This window comes from Phalangium opilio, unplaced genomic scaffold (genome assembly GCF_054372755.1).
Source record: "Phalangium opilio isolate 3A_F unplaced genomic scaffold, DU_Popi_V2 ptg000009l_1, whole genome shotgun sequence".
In the NCBI taxonomy this organism is placed as follows: domain Eukaryota; kingdom Metazoa; phylum Arthropoda; class Arachnida; order Opiliones; family Phalangiidae; genus Phalangium; species Phalangium opilio.
Genome location: NW_028324146.1, coordinates 3,893,035 through 3,916,171, shown reverse-complemented (window position 1 = coordinate 3,916,171; position 23,137 = coordinate 3,893,035). Strand labels below are relative to the sequence as shown.

At 35.4% G+C, this 23,137-nt stretch overlaps 2 protein-coding genes across 2 annotated transcripts; both read left to right on the top strand.

The window, feature by feature from the left end:
• The first annotated feature begins 158 nt into the window (after window positions 1–158).
• LOC149713401 (glutamate receptor U1-like) lies at window positions 159–10,480 on the top strand. The gene is made up of 8 exons (XM_089849331.1): window positions 159–380; window positions 515–606; window positions 675–762; window positions 835–987; window positions 1,567–1,690; window positions 1,750–1,967; window positions 2,043–2,341; window positions 9,501–10,480. Exons 1-8 carry the CDS (start codon window positions 336–338, stop codon window positions 9,727–9,729), a joined length of 1,248 nt encoding a protein of 415 aa, XP_089705457.1. The 5' UTR covers window positions 159–335; the 3' UTR covers window positions 9,730–10,480.
• A 2,370-nt stretch (window positions 10,481–12,850) lies between these two features.
• On the top strand, window positions 12,851–14,198 carry LOC149713400 (uncharacterized). Its single transcript, XM_089849329.1, has 4 exons — window positions 12,851–13,121; window positions 13,309–13,459; window positions 13,527–13,726; window positions 13,878–14,198. The coding sequence occupies exons 1-4, from the start codon at window positions 12,978–12,980 to the stop codon at window positions 14,196–14,198; spliced, it is 816 nt and encodes a 271-aa protein (XP_089705455.1). The 5' UTR covers window positions 12,851–12,977.
• The last annotated feature ends 8,939 nt before the right edge of the window (window positions 14,199–23,137 follow it).

The following is a 23,137-nucleotide window of genomic DNA, read 5'->3' as shown; positions in this document are numbered from 1 at the left end:
ACTTAAGTAAATAAAATTCAGGACGATTAAAATCATTAATATAAATTACATTTATTTAAAACCTCTTAAGTGGAGAGAGAACCTCTCGTCTCGACTCGGAGAGGTTTATTTTGGTTACCCAACTTGTCTTCTATATAATTAAACTGCGTCCACGCTATACGCGACTATCGATCCCTAGAAACTAAATTAATCTGACCTCAACAACAAATCTCGGGTATCATATCGTAGTACGTCAAAACTTGAGAACGGATGCCAAAAAACTGAATGTATACTTTAAAGACGGCACCAACTGAGAAAATGAAGGAACGTCCTTAATTTAATGAAGAAACATAATTATGAACGTGGAAATGGCAAAATACTACACGACCGTTTTTCGTCAAGTAAGTGCAAAAACATTTAAATAAAGCATTGTTGCTATTAGTAAATGTTAATTACTTATTACGAGCCCTCCATGCATTTGTAAGGCTCTTACCTTCATAAAAATTAACTCATAATGCGTTGTATATGTTGTCAGTATTCACCATTTGTTATTGAAAATCACCAAGGAGAGAAAACTGGCTATATGATTAAATTTCTTCCTGTTTTGGAACGGCTTGACAATCTCAAGTAATATTTATCAGTTATGTGGTTCTTTATATTTGACCTGTATAAAAATTCTTCAATGTATTTGGCAGCGTTACTATCATTCTCAGTTCCGATCAAGTTTGGGGCGCGAAAGTTGGTACTTCGTGGAATGGAGTTCTCGGAATGCTCGAAAGAAATGTCTGTTGTTATAGTTCTAAAAACTCTATGAGTTTTTAACTATATTATTACATTAACGCTTTCAATACACAGGAAGGAGATTTTTCCTTAGTTCCGTTGACATTGTCCAGCGATCGTTTCAATGATTTTCCCACTTCGCACCCGTTTTTGATTGTGAGATACCAAATATTATTCGGAACCAATGAAACAACGGAAAATGATATTTATTCTGCTGTTGACAAATGGGTAAATCAACATTCACAATTTCTAAATCAATTTAAACAATGTAGAGAAATAATGATAACAAGATGAGAAACCTATAAGTATTACCTCTCCGGGTTGAGAAGTGGACTATTTACCAACTTAATTACCTGGCCATTCAGCTATTGATATTTATTTATAAACAAATACAGGCTTTATAATATTAAATATAGAATATTTCTACCGCTTTAGAAGTTATAGCGTTCGTTCTTGATTACCAATATTAAGAAAAACCAAACGTATCTACCCTAATTGAGAAAGTCACACGAGAAATTTTATTTTTCATTTATCCTAAATCAACTTTTCTACTCTGCTTTTTTTGACCTTTCGTGGCAACGAAGTCATTACTTGTCCTATATTAACTTTGAAGAGTTTCCATGATTTGTAATTCAATATGGCAACATCTTCAATACTGGCTTTATATTAACTATGAAATTCGACATCATGTGCAATATTGATTACTCTTATGGGAAATTCACAATTTATTTCTTTTTGGGACAATCGCGCAAAAGCGATTATGTATCGCAAATTCAACTAGGCCTAATGTTTTCAATATACTTCTAGATATTTTTGGCAATACTGGTTTTGGCTATACTAATTTACATGATGGGAAAACTAAACTCTAAATACGGGAAAGTGAAAGGAAAAATACCATGGGTATTTTTGTTGCAATGCCTTGTGGGAACAAGTAAAAACCATTCAAGTAACACTAGGTTCGATTTTGAATTTAGACCACTTTATCCTCAGGTCCCCATAGTTTCAAGTGCAAGGGTGTCGCTCGATTCCTTTCGGTCACTTGGAGTCTAGCTTCTTTCGTTGTATTGGTTTTTGTATCATCAGAAATGACATCAGAGTTTTCGAGCAAATCGGCCTCTCTTCCTTTCGACAACATGGAAGATATATTTCACTTTCCCAATGCGAAGCTTTTGTTGATAAAAGGCGGTGCAGTCTTCAGTTTTATTCAGGTAATCTTATAAAGTATAGCTTTTGGTTTTAAGACAAATCGAACAATATTAACATTTTTCCCAATTACATTTTAGAAAACTGCATTGACAAGTGCCGCATTTGCAGAAGTAACAAAGCGAGCTGAAGCGAACCCAAAGTTGTGTTACCAGAAAACAGGCGACTTATCAATAAACGCCAACATTCATTCGGGAATCGAAAATCGAGAACAATTCATCATCTCGTCTGACACTACTCAGTGGAATGTAATCAAAGCTAGATACGCTAAAACAGGAATTTGCAAAATGAAACTTAGCAAACCCTTAAAGATAACCTATCGGGCCATACATTTCAAGAAGAACATTTCGCAAACCCTGATTAAGACCGTGAACAGAAGGTTAGTTTCTACTTTCCTTGTTACGTCTCATTTATATGTTTTAAGTCAGAGACAGTTACAAAACGTCAAGACAATAATAGATATGCAAAATCAAGAATGTATAACATGCCGTTTTTTCTTTCCATGGTCAATTGTTCATAGTCTTTTAGCAACATTGGTTCGCTGCAAAATCTCTCACTACCTCGTAAGGTAGGAACTGTTTGGAGTTGAGTGGGTATACCAGGTTGGTGATTGGCACGTTAGTGGTTTCAGAAACTGAGTAGAGATTCTCAGCAGTGTGGGTGTCGGTGTTATCAGGATGAATATAAAATCTGTTGCGTGACTAGATTTTTCCTTCTCTTGAACGGATTCCATATGACCTTCGATGTAGTCCAACTTTCTAAATGTCTCCTTGTTTCCATTCTTCGGTAGAGACTCGAAACCCCACGTTGGTACTTGCTTTAAGTGGGGCTTGGGGTTTTGTTACCGAATTTCTTTTGGGTCGATTGACGCAGTTCAAGTGCTACGTTCGTCCTTGTTGAGACGTTAACCCCTACATAATAGTTCATCTGCCGATTCATCTCTACAATGAAAATATGGTCTTGCTGCAAGTCTAATCGTCGCTTTGACATCTGTCCAATCTTTACGTACATGATAATGAACGTCCTGTAATTCAGGATCTTGCTCAGTCAAGATTCGTAATTCTTGCCATTTTTCTTGCGAGGCCTTAGCCAAGAGACAGGCTTTGATAATGGCGGTCGCTAATTCTTTATCATCGATCTTCACATCTAGGTTGAGTTCGCGACAATGCATTGACTACTATCCTGGAATATATTCAAGGTTGATATAACGGTTCAGTCTCAATAAAAACCTTTGCAGACGGGATGTAATCTTTTCATACGACTTTTGGCTCAAACCTATCAAGGCTTTGTGGTTGGTTTGCACCGGTAGTCAAAATGTTCTAGCCCGAAGATTGCCGCTATCAGCTCTTTCTCTATTTGAGGTACCGTTGTGGGGTCGACTAATCTGCAGGTACTCTGAATGTCTGAAATGCAGTCCACGGTAGGAAACCTACTATTTGTAGTATGCAGGTTCGGTTCACATTTACAAATATAAGAAAGCAATACTATAATTCATTGCCTAACATACAGTCGAACAAAATTAGAGTTTCAACTCTGAAATCTCTTGACTAAAATACAGTCCTCGAAAATTATTATTTTCAACTCTGAAATCTTTTGACTAAAACGCAGTACTCTGAAATGCAGTCCTAGAAAATAATTATTTTCAACTCTGAAATCTATTGACTAAAATGCAGTACTCTGAAATGCAGTCCTAGAAAATTATTATTTTCAACTCTGAAATCTATTGACTAAAATGCAGTACTCTGAAATGCAGTCCTCGAATATTATTAATTTCAACTTTGAAATCGGTTGACTAAAGTGCAGTACTCTGAAAAGCAGTCCACGAAAATAATAAATTTCAACTCTGAAATCGGTTGACTAAAACGCAGTTCTCTGAAATGCAGTCCTCAAAAATTATTATTTCGAACTCTGAAATCTATTGACTAAAATGCAGTACTCTGAAATGCAGTCCTAGAAAATTATTATTTTCAATTCTGAAATCTATTGACTAAAATGCAGTACTCTGAAAAGCAGTCCACGAAAATAATAAATTTTAACTCTGAAATCGGTTGACTAAAACGCAGTTCTCTGAAATGCAGTCCTCAAAATTTAATATTTCGAACTCTGAAATCTTTTGACTAAAACGCAGTACTCTGAAATGCAGTCCTCGAAAACTATTAATTTCAACTCTGAAATCTCTTGACTAAAATGCAGTACTCTGAAATGCAGTCCTCGAAAATTATTAATTTCAACTCTGAAACCGGTTGACTAAAATGCAGTACTCTGAAAAACAGTCCACGAAAATTATTAAATACTACTCTGAAATCTTTTGACTAAAACGCAGTACTCTGAAATGCAGTCCTCGAAAATTATTATTTTCAACTCTGAAATCTTTTGACTAAAACGCAGTACTCTGAAATGCAGTCCTAGAAAATTATTATTTTCAACTCTGAAATCTATTGACTAAAATGCAGTACTCTGAAATGCAGTCCTCTAAAACTATTAATTTCAACTCTGAAATCTCTTGACTAAAATGCAGTACTCTGAAATGCAGTCCTCTAAAACTATTAATTTCAACTCTGAAATCTCTTGACTAAAATACAGTACTCTGAAATGCAGTCCTCGAATATTATTAATTTCAACTTTGAAATCGGTTGACTAAAGTGCAGTACTCTGAAAAGCAGTCCACGAAAATAATAAATTTCAACTCTGAAATCGGTTGACTAAAACGCAGTTCTCTGAAATGCAGTACTCAAAAATTATTATTTCGAACTCTGAAATCTATTGACTAAAATGCAGTACTCTGAAATGCAGTCCTAGAAAATTATTATTTTCAATTCTGAAATCTATTGACTAAAATGCAGTACTCTGAAATGCAGTCCTCTAAAACTATTAATTTCAACTCTGAAATCTATTGACTAAAATGCAGTACTCTGAAATGCAGTCCTCGAATATTATTAATTTCAACTTTGAAATTGGACTGCTTTTCAGAGTACTGCACTTAGGTCAAAAGATTTCAGAGTTGAAAATAATAACTTTCGAGGACTGCATTTCAGAGTACTGCGTTTTAGTCAAAAGATTTCAGAGTTTATATAATAATTTTCAAGGACTGCATTTCAGAGTACTGCACTTTAGTCAAAAGATTTCAGATTTTAAAATAATAATTTTAGAGGACTGCATTTCAGAGTACTGCGTTTTAGTCAAAGGATTTCAGAGTTGAAAATAATAATTTTCGAGGACTGCATTTCAGAGTACTGCATTTTAGTCAACCGATTTCAGAGTTGAAATTTATTATTTTCGTGGACTGCTTTTCAGAGTACTGCATTTTAGTCAAAAGATTTCAGAGTTGAAATTAATAATTTTCGAGGACTGCATTTCAGAGTACTGCGTTTTAGTCAAAAGATTTCAGAGTTTATATAATAATTTTCGAGGACTGCATTTCAGAGTACTGCACTTTAGTCAAAAGATTTCAGAGTTGAAAATAATAATTTTCGAGGACTGCATTTCAGAGTACTGCATTTTAGTCAAAAGATTTCAGAGTTGAAAATAATAATTTTCGAGGACTGCATTTCAGAGTACTGCGTTTTAGTCAAAAGATTTCAGAGTTTATATAATAATTTTCGAGGACTGCATTTCAGAGTACTGCACTTTAGTCAAAAGATTTCAGAGTTGAAAATAATAATTTTCGAGGACTGCATTTCAGAGTACTGCATTTAGTCAACCGATTTCAGAGTTGAAATTTATTATTTTCGTGGACTGCATTTCAGAGTACTGCGTTTTAGTCAAAAGATTTCAGAGTTGAAAATAATAATTTTCGAGGACTGCATTTCAGAGTACTGCATTTTAGTCAAAAGATTTCAGAGTTGAAATTAATAATTTTCGAGGACTGCATTTCAGAGTACTGCACTTTAGTCAAAAGATTTCAGAGTTGAAAATAATAATTTTAGAGGACTGCATTTCAGAGTACTGCGTTTTAGTCAAAAGATTTCAGAGTTGAAAATAATAATTTTCGAGGACTGCATTTCAGAGTACTGCATTTTAGTCAAAAGATTTCAGAGTAGAAAATAATAATTTTCGAGGACTGCATTTTTGTCAAAAGATTTCAGAGTTGAAAATAATAACTTTCGAGGACTGCATTTCAGAGTACTGCGTTTTAGTCAAAAGATTTCAGAGTTTATATAATAATTTTCAAGGACTGCATTTCAGAGTACTGCACTTTAGTCAAAAGATTTCAGATTTTAAAATAATAATTTTAGAGGACTGCATTTCAGAGTACTGCGTTTTAGTCAAAGGATTTCAGAGTTGAAAATAATAATTTTCGAGGACTGCATTTCAGAGTACTGCATTTTAGTCAACCGATTTCAGAGTTGAAATTTATTATTTTCGTGGACTGCTTTTCAGAGTACTGCGTTTTAGTCAAAAGATTTCAGTGTTGATAATAATAATTTTCGAGGACTGCATTTCAGAGTACTGCGTTTTAGTCAAAAGATTTCAGAGTTTATATAATAATTTTCGAGGACTGCATTTCAGAGTACTGCGTTTTAGTCAAAAGATTTCAGAGCTGAAACTCCAATTTTGTTGGGCTGTATGTTAGGCAATGAATTTTAGAATTGCTTTCTTCTATTTGTAAATGTGAACCGAACCTGCATACTACAAATAGTAGGTTTCCTACCGTGGACTGCATTTCAGACATTCAGAGGACCTGCAGATTAGTCGACCCCACCGTTGTTGAGTTTTATTCGACGACGCTGATCCAAAAACTACTGTTCCTTCATATTATAGCCCTTACAAAAATCTTCTTTGGAACTCTTTAGAAAATTCCTTGGGAAATTTCTTTTGAAATCCTTAAGGGGTTCTTTGGGAAATTGGGAATATTGGCCTCTTTTTCTTTGGAAAATGCTTTGGAAATATCTTTGGAATTTTCTTGGGCAATATCTTTGGAATTTTCTTGGGAAATATCTTTGGAATTTTCTTGGGAAATATCTTTGGAATTTTCTTGGGAAATATCTTTGGAATTTTCTTGGGAAATATCTTTGGAGTTATTTGGGAAATATCTTTGGAACTTTTTTCGTAAATATGTTAATAATTTTCTTGGGAAATATCGTTGGAATTTTCTTGGGAAATATAGGGAAGATTATCGGGCAAATTAATTTAGCCTTCAAGAAACGAGGATAGTTCTCACATGCAGAACCATACCCCAATGCATGGAGTACAGTTCTTATATGCTGAACAAAACCCCTTATATCGCGGGAAGTTCTCGCATACAGTGCGATACTGCTTATAAAGTCAGACATTTAATCGACTTAAGTACCTCTGAAAACGGCATTAAGTTTTAACCTTGTGCAAATTTATGGGGTACTAAGTGGGTTTTGGAGGCTTCAATGGCCAAGCAGTAGATACAGATGTTGTTGTCAAGTTTAATAATGTATTTTCACTGAGAGTTTTTTGAGTACCAGAAACGCGTTTAAACTAATTTTATCTACAATATTTAAAAAAAATATTTATTTGGAACTCTAATTACGCTCGAAATAAAGATAAAACATATCACAAAAGAATTAATTTTAGGTTAGTTTTACTTTTCAAAAGCGAAAGTTTCGACTGCCAGCTTACGCTCCCTCTAAATCTAAACATGACAATTTCAATTATGCGTGTTTTACTTTTAATTTAATTTATCTTATGCATAAACACCTCACGGATTATTAAAGGGAAAAAACAAAAATAGGTAAATATGATAAACCATTTCAGCTGAGCCTTAGCTACTGGACAAGCCTTCGTGAAACGTTTTTAATTTTTTAGCCATCAAGGCGATGTCTTTGCATAAAAACTTTAGCTAAACAATTTGGGAAAAATATTTTGAGATAATTATATGTAAAGCATAATTGCAAATATATCTGGCCCTTTGAAACTCATCTCTAGAAGTCTTAACGAATTTCCTTGGAAAATAAACCCCAGACCTTCTTTGGAAATTTTGAAGATTTCCTTAAGAATTTCGTTAGAAAATATTCCATGGACGTTCTTTGGAAAATTATCTCAATAATTCCTATCGAATTTCTTTGGGAAATTAACCCTAGACTTTCTTTGGAAATTTATCTGAAGAATTCCTTAAGAATTTCGTTGGCAAATATTCCCTAGGTGTTTTTTGGAAATTAATCTCTAGAATTCCTAAAGAGTTTCTTTGGAAAATAAACCTGATACCTTCTTTGGAAATTTATCTCTAGGATTCCTAAAGAATTTCTTTGGAAAATATTCGTTAAACCTTCTTTGGAAATTAATCTCTAGAATTCCTAAAGAGTTTCTTTGGAAAATAAACCTTATACCTTCTTTGGAAATTAATCTCTAGAATTCCTAAAGAGTTTCTTTGGAAAATAAACCTTATACCTTCTTTGGAAATTTATCTCTAGAATTCCTAAAGAATTTCTTTGGAAAATATTCGTTAAACCTTCTTTGGAAATTAATCTCTAGAATTCCTAAAGAGTTTCTTTGGAAAATAAACCTTATACCTTCTTTGGAAATTAATCTCTAGAATTCCTAAAGAGTTTCTTTGGAAAATAAACCTTATACCTTCTTTGGAAATTTATCTCTAGAATTCCTAAAGAATTTCTTTGGTAAATATTCGTTATACCTTCTTTGAAAATTAATCTCTAGAATTCCTAAAGAGTTTCTTTGGAAAATAAACCTTATACCTTCTTTGGAAATTTATCTCTAGAATTCCTAAAGAATTTCTTTGGAAAATAATCTCAAGACCTTCTTTGGACATTTGTCTCAAGACTTCTTTAGGAATTCTAAAGAAAGTCTTTGGGAATTGTTACTTTAGAAAATGATCCCAAGGACTCCATAGGGTTCCAAAGAATGGCCTTTGGAATTCTTAAGAACATTTCTCCGACTCCATTTATTACAACTGAAACTATAACGGGTTTAGTTTGATCAAAATACTTGAAACAGGTGGTATTGGCCAGAATTGTATTGATTTCGTCGAAATCAATTTGGAAATTGTCATCCCATATCCAGGCAGAGGCTTTTTTCATCAGTTGTCTGAGGGAATGCGTGATATTTGAGAGTTTCGGTTTAATTTGCGGTTCGTTCTCAAAGACGTCGTCTAAAGCCATTTGATATTCTACTGGAGCATTATTGAGTCCGAAAGGGAGAACCAGGAATCTAATAGCTGCCAGAAGTCTTCCTTCGCATATTTTTACCGTTACTCCGTAGCTATTTACGTTGTTATCTTCGTAGCATTCGTAATTTTGTACGTTTCCAACAGTGCGGACGACAAGATCTCGAGAAGGCGCATCATACCAAATGTAATTTTCTTCCTCTATAGCAGATGTAGGACGGGTGGTTTGTAGCTCACCTATGTATACCTCACTTTCATCTTCCTTGGTTACAGCTTGAACGCGTTGAGGTTTTTGATTCTTGTTCCCTGGTCTATAGCTTTGACTGACATTGGCTCGCCCAATGATTTTTAAACTCACATTTGCGCATACCGTGCCAAATGCTGGGCATTCTCGTGTTTGGAACTCGTTTGTTTATCGTAGAAGTAAACTTTTTCCATCATTTTTCAGGTTGCGCCAACTAACAGAAGGCGGTTGCTTCGAGGACCTGAACCCATCTCTCAACGTTGAATCCCATCCTTGTCAGAGAACCGAAACACCTGATACTTTCGTAGTAATCAACTTTCACGCTTTTATGACTATTTTCCGTGTCTGTCTCTTGGGCTTCTCCGTCTCCTTGATCACTCTAATACTTGAAATATACGTGAACATGTTGGAAGTTAGCATGTGTACACCTTAATATGTCTACCAGGTGATCGAAAATGAAAATGATACGATGTTTATTCCAAAAATGGACTACCCTTATATTACCAATTCCATCAGATAGTGGTCACACAAAAGTGTAGTGTTAGTAGGGCTAATCATCTTAAAAATAAAAGCTAGGATAGGTCTCAACATATTTTAAGTAATTAATTATAACCGCAACTAAAATCGTATTTAATCGATTAACGATAGATTTTTCTCCTTTCATGGATCCATTAGCCATCCAATATGCAAAGCCAATCTAACCAGATGGCACTCGCTCTCAATGTACTATATGGCACGAGTTACTGAGTTCTTTGCATTTTCTTATGTTGGTCACCTTTAACAATACATTAAGAATATATACCCGTCTATTGCATATTGATTTTCAGCGAGTAGCAATATACCGTGGAAGAATATCTTGTACGTGGTGGTGAGTTTCAGTGGAAAGCTATGACGCTTTGCACTTAGCCATTGCACGATATTTCAAATTGAAGGGTAACACGGAAAATGCCTTATAATTACGTGCGCGATTTTTGCACGAGAATGCCCATTGTTGAGAAATCGATACTACTTCAAGTTCACGTGCAAACGATTTATTTTTAGTTTGAAATAAAGACGTAAGAGACTGACATTTCAATAAAACATACATTTCACAAATTTACAAATCGCGCGTTAGTCATCTCAAGCTTGCTTTTAGATTACTGGTCTATTTATTTTCCTTAAACCTTTGAAAATTATGTAAATTATATTTATATATAAATCTATTAAATTTTAATGTTTAGAAAATAACAAGAAAACCTCGTAGCGTTGTCCTTGTAGCTGCAAGACTTGGCAATACGTAATATACAGTCCTCGATCGCTTTCTGGCTTCAACAAAAAAAAAACATTTTAGCTTGCATATGTCCTATATATACCACCAGTTGTTAACGTGCAACGTAAAATCTTGCGATAATATCATGTAAATTGATTCAGATTACTGTTTTTCGTATTGTAAAAATGCAGAGTAAATGATGTAGTGTAGAGCTCCTCGCTTCGAAATACAATAAATGTGTGGCAGCGTCAAATAGGAAGGTGTCGATTTGTGTCCCGTGGCTTAACATCGTGTACTCCACAGACAAATTACCCCATTTTGGTTCAAACTCCTGAAGATATTCAGCTTTTGTCTATAATTATTGTATATTAGCCCGTTTTCTATTGGCTGCCACCATGATTGCAATATTTGTAGAGACCTAACTGCAATACAATTCAATTTGAAGAGAAAATTTAATCTAACTCCAGTTAAGGTGTCAGTAAACAGATTTGACTTCATTACATAATAAATTTCCTCAAAATATTAATTTCCGAAAGATTATGAAGTAACTTATTTGGAGAGATTCTTCATACAGTTTCCTAAAACGGTCTCTTGTCTTATAAGGACAAGTATAGAGGGTAATGGGGTGAATATTTTGAACTGTTTAAAAATCATTTTTCACGAGGGAAAAATCTCAAAAGGATGTTACTGATCTCTACTCTGACTACATATACTCTGCTTTGTCTTAAAAGCCCAATCTTGTAATAAAAGTGTGAAGGCATTCTTTGCATGGCAGAGTAGAATTAATGGGTAGGAATGTAAACTCTTTCAATATCCGCAGTCGGTTTAGTTACACGCGATTGAGCAACTTACATTTTGAAACTGTATATATATTAAAAACATTTCTCTTGAAATATTTCGCGAGCAATTCGCAGTCATGAACCGGACAATAAATGTGGTTGTGCCAGATGTAAGTAAATTAAATGACTCTGCACTCTATCTGTGTATATTCACAAATAAAAAGAATTCATCCACTTTAATCATTTATCGGTACTCGGAATATATTTCCGAGCGACTATTTGCCGAATCCCTAATAGTACATGGGGATAGGTTTCTGTGTGCATGAAGTCTTTGTGTGAACGAAAGTTTTGTTTGATATTTAGCATCCTTAGGCGCTTCAAGACAATTGTTTCAACGTGAAAATTATTATTATGTACGTTATTGTTATAGAATGCTCCTCTTTCCTATTGGGACGAAAGTGATGGTATTCCTAAAGGACATGGAATAGAACTTTGGAAGTACATAGCAACACCCAAAAATCTCAAGTATAACTATTTCTTTGCTAAACGGTCATAAAATTATTGTTGAATATTTTTTTACTCTCTCGATAAAACTGACCTTAACTTAAGGGTAGCGAATTTAAATTCCCATACAAATTTAGTCATTGTGTTTTTCAAAGCTCTAGCACATTTACGAGTACTTATAATGTGATATGTACGTGAAAGCGAAGATTGGTATATCTCTTCATTTTAGGTACAAATACACGAAACTGACGAAAGCTATGAAAAATATGTTTCAAAGTATTCAAAATACGGTAAGTAGCCTTTAAACTATTCAGAATACGGTACGTAGCCTTTATGTTACTCAGAATACGGTACGCCTTAAAATTATTCAGAATAAGGTACCTCGCCTTTTAATTATTCAGAATACTATTCGTCGTCTGGCTTTTCGCAATAAATTTTGTTTTTAAATAATCGTAGTCCTTTTTCAAACTGTTAATTGAATGTTGAACGATTTTGAAAATGGACTTCGATTAAATCAAGAGATCTTTCTGATATTTTTGACACGTGTGCCAGACACTTTTTTTGAGCTTTTATTTCCATTTTATTTGTGAGAACAAAATTTAATTTTTAAGACACAGGGGGAATTCGGTATTGTACGACCCTATAGTTGCTGGGAGGACTTTGTTGGCGTTGATAGGGAACGGAGGCTACCTTACAGGTATGAGGATTTCAACTTCATCCCGCTCTCTCGTCTAACGTATAGAACAGCCTTTCAAATCATCAAAACGCTTATTATTGACTACCCGGTTTCGACACACTCTAAACATACCGATTTAATGTTCCGATTGCCCATATTAGCATAAGTTCATAACACATGTTCAATAAGTTTGTCACTGGTTACTGAGAGCTTGTCATGAAGTGACGCGGGTGAAACCTCATATAGATTCTCGTAAAACGACATCTCTTGAGGCGCTGTCAAAGATTTAGTACAGACTAAATTCGAAGATGGACTGTAAAAATCGCGTGTATTCAATACTCGGGTTGTTCTCGAACTAGCTCTCAGATCTCTAACATTACGAAGTATAGGAAGTGTTACACTTATGGAACATCTTATTAACTTTTGATATTAGTAATTAATGTCAATTGCAGACCGAAAGAGATATCTTAATCATGGACACATATATTGACCCCAAAAGACACCAAATTATGGGCTTTTCATCGTCATACGCTTCGACGTCAGCTGCACTGATGTCTCACGTTACGAATAACTGCCGCGATGGATCAGCCACCATTTTGCCCACCTTGTCCATACAAGTAACGAGTAGATAATTATATATAACTTCAGAGAGGAGAAAAGACTAGATAATGAGAGCTCTAAATTTGCAAAAACCAACACATTATTAGCGTGTCTTTCCAGTCAAAACCGAATCGTATAACAAATAGTCGCGTGCTTCATAAACGTAACATAACTGCTTATTCAGAAACGATTAATGATTTACAGGCGATTTCTTTGACTCTGGTTTACTTCGTTATCGTCGCTGCTTTTGTAACCAGTGAGAGATTTCGAAACGGCAGTGCGTTTAGTTTTCGAGCACACGGACTTATATTAGTCAGTAACATATTAGAACCGTACAGGATTCTTCTAAGGCAAGGTAATGAATCGATATTATTAAAAAAAAAAGACCATACGAACAATATCATAGAATAACGAATTTGCAGCTATACCGCGAGTACCAAACTTTCTGGCAAATCGAATCGTGGTTCTGAGTTTTATCTTGGGGATGCTCTTTCTTATGCTTACGTATCAAAATGAAATGAAAGTCAACATGGCTCTTTGCGTTGGAACTGCACCGGACACCTTCGAGCAATTTCTCCAAGCTCCCGAATTCCATCGGAAAAAAATTCATCAGGGTTTACGAGTACATTCTTCATGGTTCTGAAATAATGAATGTACACGTATCGCTCATGGTGTCTAGTGAAATGAGACGACAATCTGGCTGATATGTGTACATGCAAGATGATGCCATTGCGTATATATTTCACTCATTCGGTATATTTTCTGGTTTTTAGAATCGAATCAGTTCGGATATGGAACAGAAACTATCTCAGCGGTTATATAATAATAACAAACAAATAGAGAACCTTGGAGCTTTCAAAAATCTATTCGTAAATTTGAATGTAGTTGAGGTGACATACGAGAACAACATGTTTCGAACTATCAGTAAAATTTGCGTTAATAAGAATAACGACATATTAAACGCTAAAGACTATGGGGTTGAGTTCTACGTTGGAAGATCCAAATATTTCATGCAACCGATTTGCCTGGCAACCCGTCTAGGACTGCCAAAGGAGCTCATGGAATATATTGATCGGAGGTATTTACGCGAATAGTTGAATGGGTCAAAACTGGTTTTTTTATTGAGATTATGAGCCAAAGGTGACAGGTTTTTCGTAATCTTGTGTTGGTGTATTGATATTCGTTTATGGGACTGTTTAGATGGCATCGGCGGGTGGGTAAAATGTGTTTTTTTTTAAATGCGTCACAAGTACCACCTAGTTCTTGTTTTTCGCGAGGTTGCAGCGCCAATTCCCCGAAGTGGTAGCTTTCGAAATAAAACTAAGATTCTTTGAAACGCGTCTTTCCTAAGCGACGTGCATCCTATGACTCATTTCTAGTAATATTTACCCACCGGGCGATGCCTTATTTAAAGACCCTTTCATCAGTATTTTTGGCGAATGACTTCAGGGAGAGAGTTTGTCAGACGGTTATAGTTCCGCCATCAATTGTAATGGACGTAGCACACATTAGTCAGATGAGTAGATTATCCCCAGAGAGAGAGAGAGAGAGATTATCAGAGATAATTAGACTTACACGACAGACTATTCCAGAAACTACATGTCGAGAAAACACACAAGGGGGAGGTTACTATATTAGGTTATTACCCTCGTGCCTACAGGAGCCCGAGTTCACAACACACGGGACACCCGGGATAAGTGAAGTGAGATGATAATGGGCGACCCGAGGCACCGGAACTCCAACTTGTACAGCCCCTGCGGTGTTTCTTGGCGCCAGGAACTAAGATGGCGACCTCCCCTCCAGTTGTTTTGCTTCTCTGGAGGAATTTAAGAAACTTCGTGTGATTTCAGAGTTTTATTGTACGTGGCAACGGGATTGCGTCAACATATGGAGAAGAAACGTTGGTTCATTTTGAATATGTGCCTCGGGCCAAATTTTTACTCGGGTTCTCCGAAAAACGATTTTAACACAATGGAATTAATCGGTTTGCCACTCTCGAACTTTAGACTCTGCTTTACTTGGTGGATTTTGGGACTCTCCGTCGCTTTTGTGGCTCTGGGAATTGAAATAATTTGTCATTATGTTCAATCATACTGTATTAAAAGGTGTAAAATGATTGCACCTAAAGCACGCCGCAAAACATTTCGAGCTCGCCGTATTTTTGTGCGAGAAATCTAAAATCATGTGACAGTCTACCACGTGGTATGTGAATATTTTTATTCCGGCCTTTGGAGAGATATACAAACCCTAGGCAAAAGTCTCAGTTCCCCACCTTTGTATTAGGTTGACACCTTATTAACAAAGCGGACGTTGAAAATTGAGCTCGCGCCCAATCACAGACAGTCTTACCTACGTCGTTTTAAGAAACAGAAAGTGCAAATATATATTAGATAATTTAATGTCATTTACAAATACGGAGGAAACGCAATTTAATTTATGTTTAAAAAAATTAACCAACACAAAAAAAAATTAAAACCTTTGAATATTATAAGATTAAAACGTCTTTTTTCAACAATTATTTTATCACGTGGTCTTTCACCACAATTCAGCGAACTATGTTACCTCTTTCGCCATCATTACGCGCAAAGAGGCAGAGTAAATAGGCCTTGGCGTAGCTCTCGTGATTGTATCCAAGGGCCGCGACTCGAAATTAGAAAGTCTTAGAAGGGGGTAGGAAGTTGGAGATAGTGGTATGATCAGAACACTTTAACCTGCTTAAGAAACTAATAATTTAATTTTAATGTATGTATTCTTTTGCTCAAAGCAAATTATTTAAATCCAGGTCGCTAAAAAAGACGTTTTTATAACGCGTGAATAATTCAATATTATAATATTAACGGCCGTAGCCTATCATTATATTGCAATAAAAGTTGCGTATTCAGGAATAGTAATTTTTCTCTTATCTTGTCTGAGTTCTAATTTCAATATTTGCCAGCTCTACGTGACAGTTTTCGCAAATAGAATCTAACTTGAAAAGTGTGTTTTATTAAATACGTATAATTAATTAAATTAAATTAAATTATTTCTACTCCAATGCAAATTCGACCTAAATATCCATTAAATTCAGTAAACTTTCATTGAATGATAAACTTCTAGTACTCTTTATTTATATTTATTTAATAAACTGTTCATACATCAAAGTAATTTCAAAATGAAATTGATGTAGTTTTCTCCGGATCGCGTCTAATCCTTTATTATTTCCTCATCGCACTTTTAGAAATAAAATAAACATTCATTATTATTTTTTACTACGCATTAAAAAGTGTCAATATTATATGCTGATTGAAAGCAAACTTCAAATCGTCAAATCGACCAAATTGTTTTTGACGAAGATGATGGCATGTATTTATTATGTCTATTATTTTTATGATATCTCATTTCTACTCCATTATTAGACCTTGATTTGTCGCGACTGGTTGGCATCCTTAACCCCATTACTCCTCGCATTCATATTTTTACAACGTCGAACAACTACACATTTTTGAGTGTTAGCTTTTCTACTTTTACAAATGAAAAATAATTGCTAAGGAAGAAATGGCTAGCTTGTAATTAAGCTAATATAGAAATGGACTATTAACATTCCTGAAACAAAGTGAGTATAATTAGAAGGTATTTTGTGATCAGATTTACCTCGTTTCTTGTAATGCTCAAGAAATAACTGGCAAGTTGTTCTTTCCAAGTCTCTCTCTCCCCATTGTTTGGCACTTGAACTCTGAAAGCTCTGACAAGACAACATTGCGCCGCATTTCGGGCCTGCGCATAGGTTTCAAAATTGTTGTTACACAATTAGATCCACTTCAGTAAAAAGAGTCAAACCTGTGAATCGACATTTCTATATTTGCAAAGACCGTGCGGTTTCGTCAGGCACTTTTCACCATTCGGCAACGAATTTTGTGCAAACATCTGCTCGAAATAGAAATATAAATATATAAACTTTAAATGTTTAAGTATCATTTTAGAACAGCCCCTCTTCCTTTCTTTCCAAAAAAAAGTTCTTATGTTTAGAGTAATCGGCTCCAGAGCAATAGGCAAATTAGGGTTAGAACTCTTCATCCTATTCCTCAATTGAGCCCTCTACCTTGAATTTATTATGTCAAAAACCTGGACTTATAAATAACAAGCAGCAAGGCACCCGGTGTTTCTCATCAGCCCGTCAAGACATTTATGTTACATTTCGGGCCGCCATTTTAAAAGATAGCGCTAAATCTAACACCGAAAGGAATAAAGCCAATTTATAGGGTATAAGAAACCAGTGTATTAAATATTACTGATTTGACTGAAACGCGCGGACATTATTCCATAAAGAAGGTCTTTTTTTATAATTCGTTCATTGGTGATTTCCATTGATGCTTTTAAAAGGGTTAGGGATTTATTGCTGATTTTCACTAATGCTTTATAAGGTATAGGGATTCATTGGTGATTTAAATTGGATGAGGATTAGCGGTTATGTCTGGATTACGGTTAATCGTCGAGGTGCTACTCACTCGTCGATTTTAAACGGAATTGGGATAAAGGTGCACTTAGAAGTTACGGGTAATCATCTTAGCACTGTTAAAAACTTCACTCATGGGGGTTTTTATTAGTAATTTTTAAAAGAGAATTTGTTTAAGGCTTACTTAGGGGTTGCGTGCAGTAATTTTAGAAACGTTGAATGCAGCGCATCGAGGGCTACTCTCTAAAAAGTCATTGCCGATTTGGGATTGGGAATAGGGTTATCTAGTGGTTCCGAGTAATCATTTTAGCACTGTCAAAAGCAACGCGTCGAGGGGCTATTCACTAAAGAAGATTTTCTTCCATTGGTGATTTTTATTGATGCTATAGGGATTTATTGATGATTCAAAATGGACGGGGATTAAGGGTAACTAATACCTATCCCAAAGAGAGAATGTTCTCGATAGATGGAGCCTTACAAATGATGGGGTTCTAAGTCTTTTAGATTTTCTTGGACATAACTTTTCTCAAACATTCACGATTTTTAATTAGACGCGGCTTTTATTCTCGAATTTAATGATTTTTTTTCGGATTTCTTTCCCTCAAATTTAAGGATTTTTTTCTCGAATTCATAGATTTGTTTGATTAAGATTTACAAAAAAATTTGGACATTTAAATAATTTTGATTTTTTTTCCTAGGATTTGGAGGTTTGTAAAAATTTACAGAAAATTTCGGGATTTCTGAAAAATTACCAATTCATTGTCAGGGATTTTCAAGGTATCTGTGATAGTGTACTGGATTTACAGGTACATTCTATCCCTTGTTTTATAATTAATTAGTTTACACTAATGTTTCCCAAAGTTGCGTCACATCTTTAAGCGTATGACAGACAAGTTGATTTTATTTAGATTCCACCTTAATTTTGGTGAAAATACACGTAGATCATAGCCAACTCAGCCTAACCCCCTTCCGCCGCCAAGGCAAAGTAATATTTCATGACACATCTTTGGTAATCACGGCTTTACATCGATACAAAATACTTGGGGTTACAACAATCAAGACACGAGAAAAAGGTAGCGTATACATACGTTAAATCTGTTCAGCCAGCACTTGTTTTGCGCACTCTGGTCATTCTTCTTGACTTTTTTGCAATAACTGTTAAAAATATATTTCGCATAATTCACTTCGCCCACTTCGAATGTCTTTTCGGGGCAATGGTCGGAGTAATGTTGGGCTTCAACGATGCCCAGAATTAGGACCAGCATTATGGGTATAAACTTCAAACACTTCATTCTTAACTAGTTAGCGGCAATTCTTTAAGTTTGCTTTAGTATTTTCAGGACAAAAGTTGCGTATACGTGAAAGTATTTCGTCCTACTATTTAGAAAGGGGAAAAAACGTCGTTTTATACATGTGGTACGATTTAGTCAACGTGTTAAGTTTTCATTGTTCTATAATAGGCTATTGTTTTGAATTTTGCCAAAACACGTTGTTATTTCCTAAACTATGCCTATACCAATTTTATAATACATTGATCATCTACAATTAAGTTTATATTAATGTTCTTTAATACGCTATTGTTTTGAGTTTTGTCAAAACACGTTATTTCCAAAACTATGACTATCAATTTTAACATTACCATTAAGTTTATGTCTAAGGGGGTCTATAGAGGTCTTGTAACGATAGTATACCAGAGGTCGTTAGTGTTACCCCTCAGTAAAGATTCTGTAGCTTCCACTTAAGCGATACCCAGATAGAGCTGGGTTAGTCATTATTGAAACATAGTGCCTTATTCATCCGTAGCACATTATTGCTAAACACTGTTACAGTTCTATTGGCGCCAGATGTAATTAGTCTATCGTATTTTAGTTATCAATACTTTCTACTAACGAAGTTTCTTTGAACCTAAGTCACGTGGCTATGACGTATTTCTAATAACATGTACCCACCGGCCGAGGCCTTATTTTCAGACCCTTCACTCAATCTTTTTGGGAAATGACTTACCGGGATATTTTGTCAAACAGTTACAGTGCCGCTATCAATTGAAATGTACACACGTAGAAGAGCTTGGAAAGATGAGTAGATTGTCCCGAATAGAGAGAGATTATCATAGATAATTAGACCTACACGACAGACAATTCCAGAAAATACATGTAGAAAAAGCAACACACAAGGGGCAGACCACCATTTTATGTTATATCCCTCGCGCCAAGAGGAAACACCAGACGAAGCAGGTGTTTCCCTAGCGCCTATAGAGAAAACGGAAGAATTCTATTTTGAATATTTCAGAATTTGAATTTAAGTCGAAAAGATTTTATTAAATACGGTATAATTAATTGAAATTAAATTATTTCTACTCGAACGTTTGAGAATATATTTCATTTAATTTTCTGAAACCAATATTCGAATTATTTTTGATTAATAGAAATATCTTTCGGTTACTCGTTAATAATATCAGAAGTGAGATGAGACCAGAAGTACTGAGCTAACCAAATTCTTCACTTGGCGAAGATGAATATTCTTGATAACACACCAACGTTTGGCCCTCTGGTAGCGGTTTCAGAATTTCCCCTCCGAAACGTGAGACGCTCGCGGTGGTAGACGGCCGAACTAGATTCAAGCATCCGCGTCTGTGTTGCGCGGCTTTAGGTTGAGGGGAAGGGGGTTGGAAATGTTTTTGGAACTCGACCAATTTTTTTCTCAGTAGTGTAGGCGCGTGGGAAGCGGCATAAAATCCTCAAATTTGTTCACTAGTGTCAGGATTTACTATCAATGCTAGAGCCCTTCACTTCTAGTCTCATCTCACTTCTGATAATATTGAATAATCGTCACCAGTTTCATAAATTTCTGGTACGCTTCATTTATATTTATTTAATATATTGTTCATACATCAAATTACTTTCAAAATGAAATTGATGTAGTTTCGTTCGGATCGCGTCTAATTCTTTCTTATTTCCTCATCGCACTGTTAGAAATAAAATAAACATTCATTATTATTTTTTACTGCGCATTAAAAAGTATCAAAATTGTATGTCGATTGAAAGCAATTATTAAATCGACCAAATTTTTTTACGAAGATGCCATGGCAGTATTTACTATGTCTATTATGATTATGACATCTTATTCCCACTCCATAATTAGACTTTCTTGATTTGACGCGACTTGTTCACATCCTTGATACTAATACTCCTCGCTTTCATATATTTATAACGTCAAACAACTAGATATTTTAAGCGTTACATTTTCTACTTTTACAATGAAATTGAGCTGGAAGAAAAGAATTGCTAATGAAGCGTGTAATTAATCTAATATCGAAATGGATTATTAGCATTCCTGACCCAAAGTGAGTATAATTAGAAGACATTTTGTGATCAGATTTACCTCGTTTCTTAAAATGCTCAAGAAATAACTCTGAAGTTGTTTTTTCCAAGTCTCCTTGTCACCGTTTTTTGGTACGTGAGCTCTGAAAACTCTGACAAGACAACATTGAGCCGCATTTCGGGCCTGCGCATAGGTTTCAAACTTGTGGTTACGCGGTTAGATCCACTTCAGTAAAGAGAGTCAAACCTGAAAATCGCCTGTTTTATATTTGCAAAGACAGTGCGGCTTCGTCAGGCACTTTTCACCATTCGGCAACGAATTTTGTGCAAACATCTGCTCGAAATAGAAATAAAAATATAAATATATAAACTTTAAATGTTTAAGTATCATTTTAGAACAGCTCCTGCTCCTTTCTTTCCAAAAAGCAATAGGCAAATTAGGGTTTGAACCCTACATCCCAATCCTACTTAAATTTATAGTCAAAAATCTGGACTTATAAAAGTCAAGGAGCAAAGACACCCGGCGTTGTCCTGATATCAGCCCGTCGAGGCATTTCTATTATATTTCGGGCCGCCATTTTAAAAGATGGAGGCAGATTAAACCCCGAAAGCCCATCTATAGAGCATTCCCAGATTGACACATTAGCACCATCTCTGACCTCTCAACCACGGTGCTGTTCGGTTAGTCATGAACATTGAACGTATGATTTACAGAAACGTTCGATCCCTTGTTTTATATGAAATTCCCTTATACGAGTGTTTCCCAAAGGTTTCATAGGTGCGCCACATCTTTAAGCGTATGACAAGCTATTTTTATTGGAATTTCAGAGAAATAGACGAATTAGCTTTGCCCTACTCAGCCTTAATTTTGGTAAAAATATACGTAGGTCATAGCCAACTCAGCCTAACCCCTTTCCACCGCCACTGCATGCATAGTAATGTTTCATGACACATCCTTTGGGGATCGCGGCCTTAAACCGATAGAGAATACTTGGGTTTACATCAATCAGGACATGAGGAGAAGGTAGCGTATACATACTTTAAATCTTTTCAGCCAGCACTTGTTTCGCGTACTCTTTTGATTAACCTTTGCGCAATAATTGTTCCAAGTAGCTTTCGCCAACGCCACTTCCCTCACTTCGAATGTCTTGTCAGAGCAATAGTTGGAGTAATGTTGGGCTTCAACGATGACCAAAATTAGGACCAGCATTATGGGTAAAAACGTCAAACACTTCATTCTCAACTATAGTTAGTTCGATTTAGTATTTACGGGACAAATGTTGCGTATATCTGAAAGGTATTCAGAGAGCGGGAAGAAGCGCCGTTTTATACATATAGTACGATTTAGTCAACGTGTTAGGTTTTCATTGTTTTTTAATAGGCTATTGTTTTGAGTTTTGTCAAAACACATTGTTATTTCCAAAACTATGCCTATAAATTTTATAATACATTGATCATCTACCATTAAGTTTACGTGTCTAAAGTAGATCTATAGAAGACTAGTCTGTCCCCTAGTTGCTGCCTTTACTTTGCCTCACCCCAACCTAGAATTATATTACCCGAGACATACCGTAGTGAAATCCTTCCCTTGGTATGACACGCGAGAGGTGATAAAAATTCTCGACTGCCAGTGAGATTTTCATTCCATAATATTCTCCCCAAATGTCTAAACAACTTTTTCGAAACCTCAGTAGGGTGGACACGTACTGCGCAATTCGAGTTTAAACCTGGTATGGATATAGCGGGAGAAAAAAAACGCGATAAAAAGCGACATCCTAAACTACACATATACTTCTAAACATATACTTCTGTTAGTCACAAGCACCGCTACCTGGGAAAGAAATTTTTTACTGTATTTTGACATCCGATTTCTCTGACGTACAGCGGCTAGGAATGTTCACGAGCCGAGCTGAGCGAGCTATCTAAAAGCTCGGCTAGGCTCGAGTCGAAAAAAAGGCGGCTCGGTTAACATATATATATTTAACAAAAATTGCTACTACCAACGTAAAACTTGAGAACGACTAAAAATGCTATCCCATGTTTAAGAAAACCCGCTCGGTAAAATGTGACGAAATCCTTATATGCTCAACGCTAGACGCGAGAGAAAGCAAATTTCCCCACGCTCAGGGTTGTTGAATTTTTTGATTTAAATCGGATTTTTTTGATTTTATTTGATTTATTTGATTTTTTTGATTTTTATTGAACTAATAGATAGTAAATTACCAACATGAAAACTTTTGAGTCAAAATTAACCAAAAGCAAAATAATCATGACATTTAAG